At 36.5% G+C, this 13,291-nt stretch overlaps 1 protein-coding gene across 1 annotated transcript in view; it reads left to right on the top strand.

Moving 5' to 3' along the window:
• Positions 1-13,291, top strand: part of POLQ (DNA polymerase theta) — a 126,132-nt gene that overhangs the window by 50,593 nt on the left and 62,248 nt on the right. The window contains exon 16 of the mRNA XM_032406649.1: positions 9,178-12,287. Coding sequence (XP_032262540.1) covers positions 9,178-12,287 — 3,110 coding nt within the window. The remainder of the gene's footprint in view (positions 1-9,177; positions 12,288-13,291) is intronic.

Raw genomic sequence — 13,291 nt, 5'->3', positions numbered from 1 at the left:
TGAGATTAAGAATTCCTCATATCAGTGAGGTCATATGATACATGTCTTTCTCTGTTTGACTTATTTCACTCAGCATAATACCCTCCAGTTCCATCCACGTCGTTGCAAATGGCAAGATCTCATTCCTTTTGATGGCTGCATAATATTCCATTGTATATATATACCACGTCTTCTTTATCCATTCATCTGTTGATGGACATCTTGGCTCTTTCCACAGTTTGGCTATTGTGGACATTGCTGCTATAAACATCGGGGTGCACGTACCCTTTCAGGTCCCTACTTTTGTATCTTTGGGGTAAATACCCAGTAGTGCAATTGCTGGATCATATGGTAGCTCTATTTTCAACTTTTTGAGGAACCTCCATACTGTTTTCCAGAGTGGCTGCACCAGCTTGCATTCCCACCAACAGTGTAGGAGGGTTCCCCTTTCTCCGCATCCCCGCCAACATCTGTCATTTCCTGACTTGTTCATTTTAGCCATTCTGACTGGTGTGAGGTGGTATCTCATTGAGGTTTTGATTTGGATTTCCCTGATGCCGAGCGATATTGAACACTTTTTCATGTGTCTGTTGGCCATTTGGAAGTCTTCTTTGGAAAAATGTCTGTTCATGTCTTCTGCCCATTTCTTGATTGGATTCTTTGTTCTTTTGGTGTTGAGTTTGATGAGTTCTTTATAGATTTTGGATACTAGCCCTTTATCTGATATGTCATTTGCAAATATCTTCTCCCATTCTGTCGGTTGTGTTTTGGTTTTGTTGACTGTTTCCTTTGCTTTGCAAAAGCTTTTTATCTTGATGAAGTCCCAATAGTTCATTTTTGCCCTTGCTTCCCTTGCCTTTGGCGATGTTTCTAGGAAGAAGTTGCTGTGGCTGAGGTCGAAGAGGTTGCTGCCTGTGTTCTCCTTTAGGATTTTGATGGACTCCTGTCTCACATTGAGGTCTTTCAACCATTTGGAGTCTATTTTTGTGTGGTGTAAGGAAGTGATCCAGTTTCATTCTTCTGCATGTGGCTGTCCAATTTTCCCAACACCATTTGTTGAAGAGACTGTCTTTTTACCATTGGACATTCTTTCCTGCTTTGTCAAAGATAAGTTGACCATATAGTTGAGGGTCCATTTCTGGACTCTCTATTCTGTTCCATTGATCTATGTGCCTGTTTTTGTGCCAGTACCATACTGTCTTGATGATGACAGCTTTGTAGTAGAGCTGGAAGTCTGGAATTGTGATGCCACCAGCTTTGCTTTTCTTTTTCAACATTCCTCTGGCTATGCGGGGTCTTTTCTGGTTCCATACAAATTTTAGGATTATTTGTTCCATTTCTTTGAAAAAAGTGGATGGTATTTTGATGGGGATTGCATTGAATGTGTAGATTGCTCTAGGTAGGATTGACATCTTCACAATATTTGTTCTTCCAATCCATGAGCATGGAACGTTTTTCCATTTCTTTGTGTCTTCCTCAATTTCTTTCATGAGTATTTTATTATATTCTTTAACTTTGATTGGTTCTTTCTTACATTTTGTATCTCTTTGTTGAAATTTTCACTGAGTTCTGACACTCTTGTCTCCAGTCCAGTCAGCATCTTTAAGATCATTACTTTAAACTTCATCAAGCACATTGTTTCTCTCTGTTTCATTTAGTTCTTTTTCTAAGATTTTGTCTTGTTCTTTTGTTTGGAGCATATTTCTCTGTCTCCCCATTTTGCTTGATTTTCTGTGTTTGTTCCTTTGAATTGAGTAGAACAGCTACTTCTAAACTTGAAGTAAAGGTATTATGTATGGTCATCCTGTGTAGTCTTTGTATCCCTAATAACTTTGGCTGGCTGGCTGGAACTGTGGCTGCCATGGGCATGGAGTCCCAGGCACTCCTTGTTTGGGCTGCCCTGGTAGCATGACTGGAGCTGAAGTGGGCTTAGGTCAGGTGGTCTCAGGGCTCTCTATGGAAAGGGAGGTCTGGCAAGACAGCTACAACTGAAGTTGGTGCAGGCCGGGGCAGTCCCTGGGCTCTCTGTACAGAGAACACCCTGGCAGGATAGCTGAAGCTGAAGTGAGCATGGGCCAGGGCTGTCCAGGGGCTCTCTACCCACAAGGTTCACTGGGAGGACAGCTGAAGCTGAAGTGGGTGCAAGCTGGGTGTTCTGGGGAGCTCCACACAAGGGGTACCCAGACAGGGTGGCTGGAACTAAGGTGGGTGTGGGTCAGGGGTTCTTGGAGCACTCTGTGCTGGGGGAGTATTAGCAAACTGTCTGGAGCCAGAGTAGTATGGGCCTGGGTCTGGGGTGCTTTGCTCCTGTGTGTGCCACCTTGCTGCATCAGCTGGAGCTGTAGTGAGTACTGACCAGGGATGTCCTCCTGGTGGGCGCCACACTAGTGCTGCCTTGGTGGGATGGCTGGGGCTGATGTGGGCTAAGGGTCTGGGGCTCATTGAGGTAGTAGGCCAGCTAGTGCACCCAGACCCTGCTTCTGTCTGTACTGTCAAGGTGGAGGGGGAGGATAAACTGTAGCACTTGCAGCCCCTATGACCTGGAAAGGGTTCCAGCAGCTCCCCCACCATTTGGCAAAATTCTAGGTCTAGTTTCTTTATGTTCTAGTTGCTGTTTGTACTTCTGTATTATACTAAGGCTACTATTGCTGTGATTATGCCTCTTCTGAATGCTCAGAATTTTACTGATCAAAATTACTAATATCAGTATTAGGACAAATCAACATCACATACCTCCTCATGTGACACAGTGAGAAAGACACAGCATTACTCCTGGAGTATTCTTATCAAAAATGTCTAAAATAAATTTAATTATAAGGAAACATCAGACAAACCTAAATTGGGAGACATTGTACAAAATAATTGGCTAGTACTCTTCAAAAATATCAAAGTCATGAAAAACAAAGACTGAGGTGAGGAACTGTTTCTAATTACAGGAAGATAAAGAGACATGACAACTAGATGCACCACCTTATTCTAGATTGGATTAGAAAAAGGACATAAGTGGAACAATTGGTGAAATTTGAATAATGCGTGCAGATTAGATATAGCATTGTATTAATGTTAAATTTCTGAATGGAAACTGGTATCTGGCACCTGGCCACCCTTTCCTTTCAGTACTTGGTACTTAAGAACCAGAAAACCCAGTTAGCATTTTGCTTTTCTCAGTTTGCCATTAACAATTCACAATGAATTACCTGTGCATATGTATTTTCATATTGTTGGTAATGTTTCTTCAGAGTAAATTCCTGGACATGGGATTTCAAAAGTTAAGTGCTTGTGTCACTTTATTAGATTCCAGATTGCCATGCAGGTTACATTCTCACTAACCTATTACCCCACAGCCTTGCCAATAGAATCCATTGTTAGAGGTTTTCATTTTACCACTCTGATAGATGAGAAATTGTATCTCACAATGGTTTAAGTGTGCATTTCTCCAATTGTGAGTGATGGTAGAGATGTTTTCGTATGTTTCTGGATTTTTTTTTTTTTTTTGTATCTTTGTGAATTATCTGGTTATGTCTTTTCTTTATGTTTCTACTGGGTTTGGTCTTTTCCCTCTCCTTTTAAAGAATCTTTTCAAAATTGATTAGCGTATTTAGCTGTTTATTTTATATGTATGTTGCAAATATTTTCTCAAAATTTATGAATTTTTTTTGGCTTTTATTGCCTTGTTTTTACCATGCAGAATTTTAATTTTTCTATTGATTTTTTATCATTTTTTCTTTCTTTCTTCCTTTCTCTTCTTTTCTTTCTTTCTTTTTTCCTTTCTTTCTTTTGCTTTTGAATTATAGTTAGAAAAACTTTTCTCTGTACTGAGGTTAAAAAGGAATTCATTCATGTTTCCTTCAAGTATTTATAGATTTGAATTTAGATTCCTGATGCATTTAGAATTTAATTTTGTGTATGGTGTGAAGTCTGGATCTAATTTCATGTTTTATCCAATGGCTCCCATTTATAAAAAAAATGTCTATCTTTGACTTAGTAATTTGAGATGCCATCTTTATCATATACTAAATATCCATAAATAATTAGGTCTATTTCTGGACTTTCTATTCTACTTACTATTCTTTTTGTCAATTCATGAGCAAGTACCAAACTTTTAATTATAAAGTCTTTATATATGTTTTAATCTCTGGTAGGGCACTTTTCCACATAGTTTTTCAGTATTTTTCTGGCTATTCTTGTGTATTTGCCCATATGAAAGTTAAAGTGTTTGTTGATATTTTATTGGGATTGGACTGAAACTTAACTTAGAATTGACATTTTTATATTGTTTTGTCAACCTATCCAAGGATAGGTAACATCTTTAAATGATCTAGTTTTGTGATTTTTCAAGAGTTTTCAAAAGATTTCCTCATATAGGTTTACAGAAGTTTTAGGTTTTGTTCACACAGGTTTTATACATTTCTTGTTAAAGTTGTTTCTACTTAATCTTTAGTGTTATTTTAATTGGTGGCTTTCTTCTATGATGTCTTCTACATAGTTATTATTTGAGTATTGCGAAGACTTTTCGTATATTTTTTATCCTATTTTCAGAATTCTTTTATTGTTTGAATTACTTGTATCATTGATTCTCTAGACTCTTCCAGGTATATTGTTGTATCATCTGCAAATAGCTATTTTACTTCTTCCTTAGGAATTCATATGCTCGCATTTACTTATTTATTTATTTATTATTTATTTATTTATTATGTTCAGTTAGCTACTGCATAGTGCATAATTAGTTTTTAATGTAGTGTTTTGTGATTCATTAGTTAAGTATAACGCCCAGTGCTTATCACAGCACGTGCCCTCCTCAATAACCATCACCCTGTTTCCCCCTCCCCCCACCCTTCTCCCCTCTGAAACCCCCAGATTGTTTCTCAGGGTCCATAGTCTCTCCTGGTTCATCTTCTTCTTAATTGATTTCTCGTAATTGTATTAGCTGATACCTCTAATATGTAGTAGTATTAGGGATGGTAGTAATAGTGGGCATTTTGCTTTGTTTGTGATCTTAGTGGAAATGCCTCTGGTGTTACTTTAGTAGGATACTGTCTTCGGGACTATGATACGTGTGTATATATGTAGGTTTGTATGTATGTATTATCATTTTAAGGAAAATGTCCATTAAATGAAATTTCATTGAATACTTTTATCATGATTGGGTACTGAATTTTGTCAAAGGATTTTTTAGTATTTATGGAGATATTGATAGGGTTTTTCTCCCATTTCATCTATTAGCGCAGTTCATTATATTAATAGATTTCCTAACATTGAATCAATCCTGTGTTCCATAATAAATTTAATTTGGTCATGTTATTTTATTACATGATGTTGGATTCCGTTTGCTAATATTTAAAATAGTATACTTTTGCATTGTTATTTATAAATAATATTGGTCTATAGTTTTCTTGCATTGTGTGTTTTTTGCACTATCTTTATTCAAGTTTTAGTATCAGTTTTGGTATCAGACTTCCTTCATAAAAAAGAATTATGAAGTGTTTTTTTGTTTTCAGTGCTTTGCAGTAACTTATAGAGTCTTGGAACTGGTAGAAGTTTGGTATGATTACTGTATGAAACCATCTTGGATGGTGCCTTTCTATGGGTTAGTTCTTGATCACTTTGTCTATTTTATTTTTTCAGAAATTAGTTTCTCTAAGCTTTCTATCTCTAATGGGGTCAATTTTAGTAATCTGTATTTCTCTAGGAAATTACCATTTCATCTGGATTTTCAAATATATTTTTATAGAGATTTGTAAATTAGTTTCTTAGGAATTTTAAGTATTTTTTCTATTTCAATAGTTATTCCTCCCTTGTCATTTTCTATTTTATAAATGTCTATGTTTTTTCTTGATCAGGTTAGCTAGTGGTTTATCTGTTTTTTAAATTCTTTAAAAATCTAGGATTTTGTTTTCTTAGGCCTATGTTTTTTTTTAACCAACTGAGCCACCCAGGCGCCCCTAGGCCTATGTTTTTTTTTAAATAATGTACCTTATTAATTTCATCTTTTAATATTACATTTCATTCTTCCTGCTTTCTATTTTGTTGTACTTTTTAAAATATTTTGTTGAACTAGAAATTTGTTGACTTATATCTTTATTGATAAATGCTGTGTTTTTAATGTAGTACCATGAATTTAGTACTGTGAATTTTCCTGTGGTCTGTATTTTAAGTATAATCCACAGATTGTTATATGTAGAGATTTTGTTTTTATTTGTTAGAAATTATGTAATTTGCATGTTTTCCCTCTTTTGCCCAGGTGGAAGTGCTTTTTGTTTTTTTATTTTGTTAAATGATTTCTAGTCTTATTACACTGCAATCTAATAGTGTTGTTTATAACACATATACTTTATGGTACTCACTGATGTTTTCTTTGTGACCTAATACATGATCAGTACAAACTAGATGTGTTCTCTATTAAAAAGGTAAAATGTTTGAAATACATTCATAACGTCTACTTCATTGGTTATGTTCATTAGGTCTTCTTTGTCCTTATTCCCCTCCTCAACTTTCATCTGTCTTTTAATGAGAGTGGTTTACTGAAGTCTACTAATTGTTAATATATTTCTGTCTCCTTGCATCTCTTGTCTTTGCTTCATTAAAGTATTGCTTGTTATTTGGTGTGTAAATACTCATAGTACATATGACTGATCGGTAATGTTGTCTTTATTATGATTGTTGTTTTTAGCAGTAAATTTTACCCTTTTTTGTTTAATGCAGACTATCCCTCACTGCTTTCTTCTTGCTTCCCTTTTTTTGTCCATCCCTTTAGTTTTAGCCATTTAGAATCACTTCCTTTTAGATATACTTTTTATATACCACACTGAGATGTAATTATCTTTTGCTTTCTGAGCCAAATTGAAATCTTTTTCTTTTAATAGATGATTTAATCCCATTCACATTTACTGATTTAAGTAAAATGTTTGGTTTCAGTTCTCAAATTATTTTATAATTATGTGTATTGTATATTTACTATGTTTCTTTTTCTACCTAAGGATACTCTTTGGAGTTTTATTTTTAAATTTAGAAAGGTATATATTTTTGTTCTAGTGGGTACCTGTGTACTTTTTATTATCTGGTTTGTCAAGCTTTTTTTTTTCTTTTAAGATTTTATTTTTAAGGAGTCTCTACACCCAACATAGGGCTCGAACTCACAACCTGGAGATCAAGAGTCACATGCTTTTCCAGCTGAGTCAGCCAGGTGCCCCTGATTTGTCAAGATTTTAATGGTATCCTGTAATACCTACATACTGCCTGAAAAACAGTCATCGACATTGAGCTCACTTTTCTTTTTCTTTCTTCCTATCCTTTTCCTTCCATTTAAAAAGTGCATTATTTCTACTTTGTCTCAACATATAGCATTTGTACATTAATTTTTCACCCTTTTCCCCATCCTTGTAGGGTGTAGAGATGGAACACTAATATAATCTCTATTTTTATTTATTCAAATTCTTACCATTGGTCTTACTGCTGAAGTACTCCTAGTCATCTCTTGATCGGATGAAACTTATCCACTAATAGATTTCTTGAGGGCTAATATAGTATAGAATTCCCCACATCTTGTATGTTTAAAACTGTTTTACTAGAACCTTAATATTTGAGGCACATCTTGGCTGGATATAAATTTTTGGTCCATGCTTTTATTGAGTTTTAGAAAAATGCTCTTTCTTTGCTTTGTATGCTGTTTTTAAGAATTCTAATGGGAATATAATTCTTTTGTCCTTCTAAATATATAGGCCTTGAGATTTCTTTTTTATATCTTTGACATTTGATAGTTTTACTCGGCTAATTAGTTAGCTAATGATATGAGACAAATTACTTTAAGAACTTAGTGGCTTAGGGGTACCTGGCTGGCTCAGTCAGAAGAGCATGCTGTTCTTGATCTCAGGGTCATGAGTTCAAGCCCCATGTTGGGTGTAGAGATTACTTAAAAAAATAAATAAACTTTAAAATATATTTTAAAGAAGTCAATGGCTTAAAAGCAACAGTAAATATATGTTAACTCAAAGTTTCTGTGAATCATGAACTTGGGAGCTCCTTTGCTGGTGGTCTGGTTTGAAGTTTTAGTAAAGCTGTTGGCTGGGACTATAGTTATCTGAAGGATTGAGTTGGATCTGCTTTTAAGATGACTTGCACACATACTGGCAAGCTGGTGCTCGGTTCTTCATATGAGCTTCTTCATAGAGCTGCTTGTTGTCCTTAAATGCCATGATGGTTAGCTTCCCCTAGAGTAAGTAATCCAAGAGAGCAAAATGGAAGCTGTACCGTCTAGCCTTGGTTTTAGTTGTTTTGGGTGACAGGCTAATTTAGTCCCTATTACGCCATCCTTGTTGGAAACAGAAATCTCTTGGCCATTATTTCTTTAATAATTTTTATGTCTCATCCTGTTTTTTTGTCTTTGTGGTACTTCAGTTGTGTATATGTTTGGTCTTTTAGGGTGTAGAATCTATTATTTTGCCCTGAAGAGCATCGATATTTTATCAGTCAGCTTGGCTGAACTCAAACTCTAAACTTTGTCTTCCTGTAGTGGACAGTAACTCAAATCTCTGTTCAGTTGTTTAGACTTTTAACTGGCTGCTTGGAGTCTGCCCACACTTGCATAGATTAGAGGTCAGCCAGATATTTGGGCGGAATTTATATGAAGAATTTGGGGTTCTCCTTCTCTGGATCTCTCATTTCTGGACTTTCTCCAATTGTTTTATATCTCTTGCAGTCATTCTGAGCTCTTTTTCAAATTCTGCCTGTCAATAAACTCCAGGTTTTTATCCAAGTTTTTAGTTAACCCCTTTCAGTTTCTCCTTTTGGTCACTCTCCAGTTCCTTCAATTATTTTGTCCAGAGTTCATATTACATAGGAGGATTTGTTTTTAATGAAAGTTTTATGACACTATTTTAAAAGGTTTCTGCTTGATGAATCTGTCTTAGTGAGGCCTTCTCTAATTATGCTATTTAAAAATTACAGAACCACCCATCTCCTCCTGGTGCTTCATTTTTGTACACAACTCTTATCAGTTGACGTAGAATGCATTTTAACATTTGCTTGTTTTCTGATTTCCCCAACTAGAATGTAAGCTCTAAGACAGCAGGTTTATTTCCCTCTTGTTCAGTGCTATTTCTTCAGTTCCTAGAACAGATCAGATTAATGCTTAGTAAATATTTCTGTATGCATGAATGAATCAATGCATTTATTTATTTCTTTTCCTGCATCCTTACATAGTGCCCGAAAGGCAGTGGATGAGGAAGAGGAAGCAGTTGAAGAACGTCGGAATATGCGAACTATTTGGGTGACTGGCAGAAAAGGTTTAACTGAAAGGGAAGCAGCAGCCCTTATTGTGGAAGAAGCCAAAATGATTCTGCAGCAGGACTTAGTCGAAATGGGAGTGCAATGGAATCCATATTCCCTTTTAAATTCTGATACACACTCACTGACCAGCAGTGAGTCAGAAGTAAAGGAACAGAAATTTATACCCCAAACTGAAAGATCTTGTAAAAGATTAACAGCAAAGCAAAAAAGTAACTCGATGTTTAGGGATTCTTCTGCTAAGCATTCACCAAATACTGTGCAAGATTTAGAGAAAAGTGGAGAGCGTACAAATTCCTTTTATGATAAGTTACAGAATGGGAATCAAGAACGCCAGGCACATTCCATTTCCAGAGCAAGAAAACGGGCTTCTTTGAATATAAGTAAAGAAAAGCTAAGAACCTCTCTGAATGAGGGAAGAACACGCACTAAGAAAGTTGTTCAGACTCTCTTATTTGAGAAAACAAAAAAAGAAGCTCTGAGTTTCAGTTCAGGAAAGATGAGTACTGCCTCTGGATCTTGGAAACATAGTAAACGTGTAAAACAATCTAGACACAGTAGCCCTGTGAAAGGCACTGGGATGTATAGAATTGATTTACAGGAACAGACTATATCTAATCCTGTTTATTGTGGAGACTCATTTACCTTAGATGAGAAGAATGTGGAATTTAGAAGTCCAGAGCCTTTTGCTAAAAATTTATCTTCCTGTGCTGAGGGAAAATATAGCAAAGCATCTTTCTTATCACAAAGAGAACAAAGTTCAAAGAACAGAGCAAAAACTAATGATATTCTTGTGGAACATTTTATCACACGACCCCAGAGTAAAAAAGTGACTTGTCAACCTACTAGTATGGTTAGTGAAAATGGAAGAGGATTTGCCGTTGTTGAGTCAGAAAAAATAAACACAGTCCTGATGGTACAAAATGATTCAAAAAACCAGGATGTTTATGTAAAACACGACACCCACTCAATTAACCAGTGCCCAGAAAAACAGTCTGATAAACAGACAAACACTTATACCAAACAGAAAAAAATAGTAGAGAGACAAATGCCCTGTGAGACAGGCAGTAGTTATATGAATAGAGACTCAAATGTTATTATCAAGTGTGGAAGTATGAAGTTTAATGGTGAGGAAAATAAATCAAATAACTTTCAGGTATCAGGAGATAATATAAGTAGCGCTGAGATACTCAGAATACATCTCCCAACTGGAGAATCAGGAGGCCAGCAGGAGAATTTTCTAAATACCTCTAGAATACAAGAAAAAACAGAAGCTTCTGCAGCAAACAAAACTAAGAATAATTGTGTTTCTGACTTAGGTTCAGTTCCTTGTGAATTTGAAGATAGTTTCTACCTGGATACTCAGTCAGAGGAAATAATACAACAGATGGCAACTGAAAATGCCAAACAAGGAGCAAAGGATGCCAACCTGGCAACAGGGACGATGCAGAAGAGCTTAGACAACCAGAGTTCGGTACGCTCTTTTCAGAATGAGATTCATATTACGTTTCCTGGTGAACGACATTCTCCAGGAGTGACAAATATAGATCATTTGGAACTTAAGACGGTAGATACTATGAAACAAGGCACTGATTCACATGAGGTTGGTATCCTGACTCCAGAAAGCTCAATTTTTCATTCCCCAATACTCTTGAGGGAAAATGGCCCTTGCCTTAAAGGGAATGAACTTTCTGTCACCGACTCTCAATTAAATAGTTTTCTTCAAGGTTATCAAACACAAGAAGCTCTGAAGCCAGTTATACCTCTGGTTCCTCAAAAGAGAACTACCACTGGTATAGAAGCAGAATGTCTGCCAGTTCCTGAAACAAGTTTGAATTTGAGTGGTAGTTTACTATTTGACAGTTTCAATGAAGACTACCTAGTAAAAGAACAACCACCTGATATACAAGCGAAAGAACCCCTCTCTTCTGCACTAACATCAAACCATTTCAGTCATTCTATGTGTCTGCAACCAGAGGGCCCAATTAGAAAATCAAATACAAATGAGAATCAAGATAATCAGCAACAGTTCTCTTGTTTCAGTGATGAGTCTATTATATTTTCAGAAATGGATTCTGCTCAGATGGTTGAAGCTTTGGACAATGTAGAAATATGTCCTGTCCAAGAGAAACAGAATACTGCAGTATCTCTTAGAGAATTAGAATTAAGTGATCCAGTGACTGTAGGTAATGATTATCCACAAAGAGAAGTAATTGGAGGAGATAAAGATGAAAGGTCTCAAAAACCCAAATTAACTGAGACAAGGGAAAATAATTCATTGATATGGTCAGGGGCATCATTTGATTTAAGTCCAGGACTGCAGAGAATTTTAGACAAAGTGTCCAGTCCTCTAGAAAATGAAAAGCAAAAATTAACCACTACAAACTTGTCTAGTTTGAAAGGAAAAAATACAGAGGTAAATGACAAACAAAAAGCGATTTCAAATGTGGAGCCAAATCAAGTTCAGGGAATCTCATTTTCCCCTAGTATTGAAGTAGAAAGCAACATTGGGGCGCTGGAGACCAATGGCCTTCAGGCTGAAACCTCATCTCACTTGCCTTGTAAAGAGAATTGTATGGTTGATGATAATGGACTCATTCCTCCTACACCTATTCCAGCATCTGCTGCTAAGCTGATATTTCCAAGTATTCATGGAACATCTTCTGTAAAACTTCGGAAAACACATAGTGTTTTACAGCTTGGTGAAAGTTACTCATTTGGCTCATCTTCAAATATTAAAAACCAAGATTTAACTTCAGAGAGTAGAAACGGTTTAAAAGAGGACAGTCCTATTAGAGACACAAGTTTTTCACTGCAGTTATCACAGGATGGATCGCAGTTAACTCCAGCCTCGTTCAGCCCAGGAAGTTTGGCCATAATTGATGTAGCAAGTGACCAAACTCTCTTTCGGACATTCATTAAGGAGTGGCAGTGCAAAAAGCGATTTTCCATCTCACTGGCTTGTGAAAAGATCAGTAATTTGACATCCTCTAAAAGTGCTGCTATTGGTGGTAGGTTTAAGCAAGGTAAGAATTTTTTTTTTAATTTTTCATATTCTCATGTTTATATGTAAAATGGTGGGTTGAGATGGGCCTGAGCCATCTCAGTCTTGGATATGAAATGTAATAAATTTATTCAGAGTTTAAAGTTTCTTCTATGTGGGTTTACCTGTAGAACAGCCTATTGTTGAGAGCAACTAGATTAATAATAGTTGCCATCTGGTATAAGGGATGGGTGACTCCAGAATATGGGTGTGAGAGCCAAGCACTGAGAAAAAAGCTCAAGCTGGGCTACTGAACTGATGCAGACCACCAAGGCACTCCTCATTCACCTGGCTCTGATCCACTGTTGTAGCTGTGGTCTAATCAGGCGTGTGTTTGCCTCTTTCTTCATAAGCCACGGATCCCACCTAAACAGCCTTTCTAGAGTAGATCCCCGCACTAGGTGGTCCAAAGGGAGTTCCAGACCAGTTCTTTTCTCTCAGGACAAGGACATAGCAGCCAAGCTTATTGCTGCTGCAGCCACCACAGTTGCGGCCGGCTCGGGGGGCCAGCACCGGAACAGTGTTTGGCATCTTGACCATTGGGTGTATCAGGAATCCATCTCTCAAACGGCAGCTCTTTCTTGAGTGCTATTCTGGACTTTGCCCTGTGTCAGGCCATGGAGCTCTTCTATTTGTTGCCTTCCTAATCCTTTTCATTTTATGAGGCTTCACAGAGGTCACCTATCTGTCGCTGCTTCTTCAACTCCAGGCCATATCTGGTGCTAGAGTATGCTAAGATTTACCATTAAACATGATGTTTCTCTTTAAGAAAATCATATATATATATATGTGTGTGTGTGTGTGTATGACATATATGATTTATATATGATTATATATATTAATATTAGAATATAAGTTTGTAAAAACTAAAATATATATTTTGAACAAAGATTGCCTTTTTCTGGTATCTTAATGATACAGCATCATGGTTTTTATTAATCATCAGTGCTCATCAATTATTTTCTATTAAATTGTAATATCCTTATT

The sequence above is a fragment of the Phoca vitulina genome, unplaced genomic scaffold, assembly GCF_004348235.1.
Source record: "Phoca vitulina isolate PV1807 unplaced genomic scaffold, GSC_HSeal_1.0 scaffold8, whole genome shotgun sequence".
Taxonomy (NCBI): domain Eukaryota; kingdom Metazoa; phylum Chordata; class Mammalia; order Carnivora; family Phocidae; genus Phoca; species Phoca vitulina.
The sequence above is the reverse complement of the archived record's forward strand: the minus strand, read 5'-3'. Positions and strand labels throughout refer to the sequence as shown.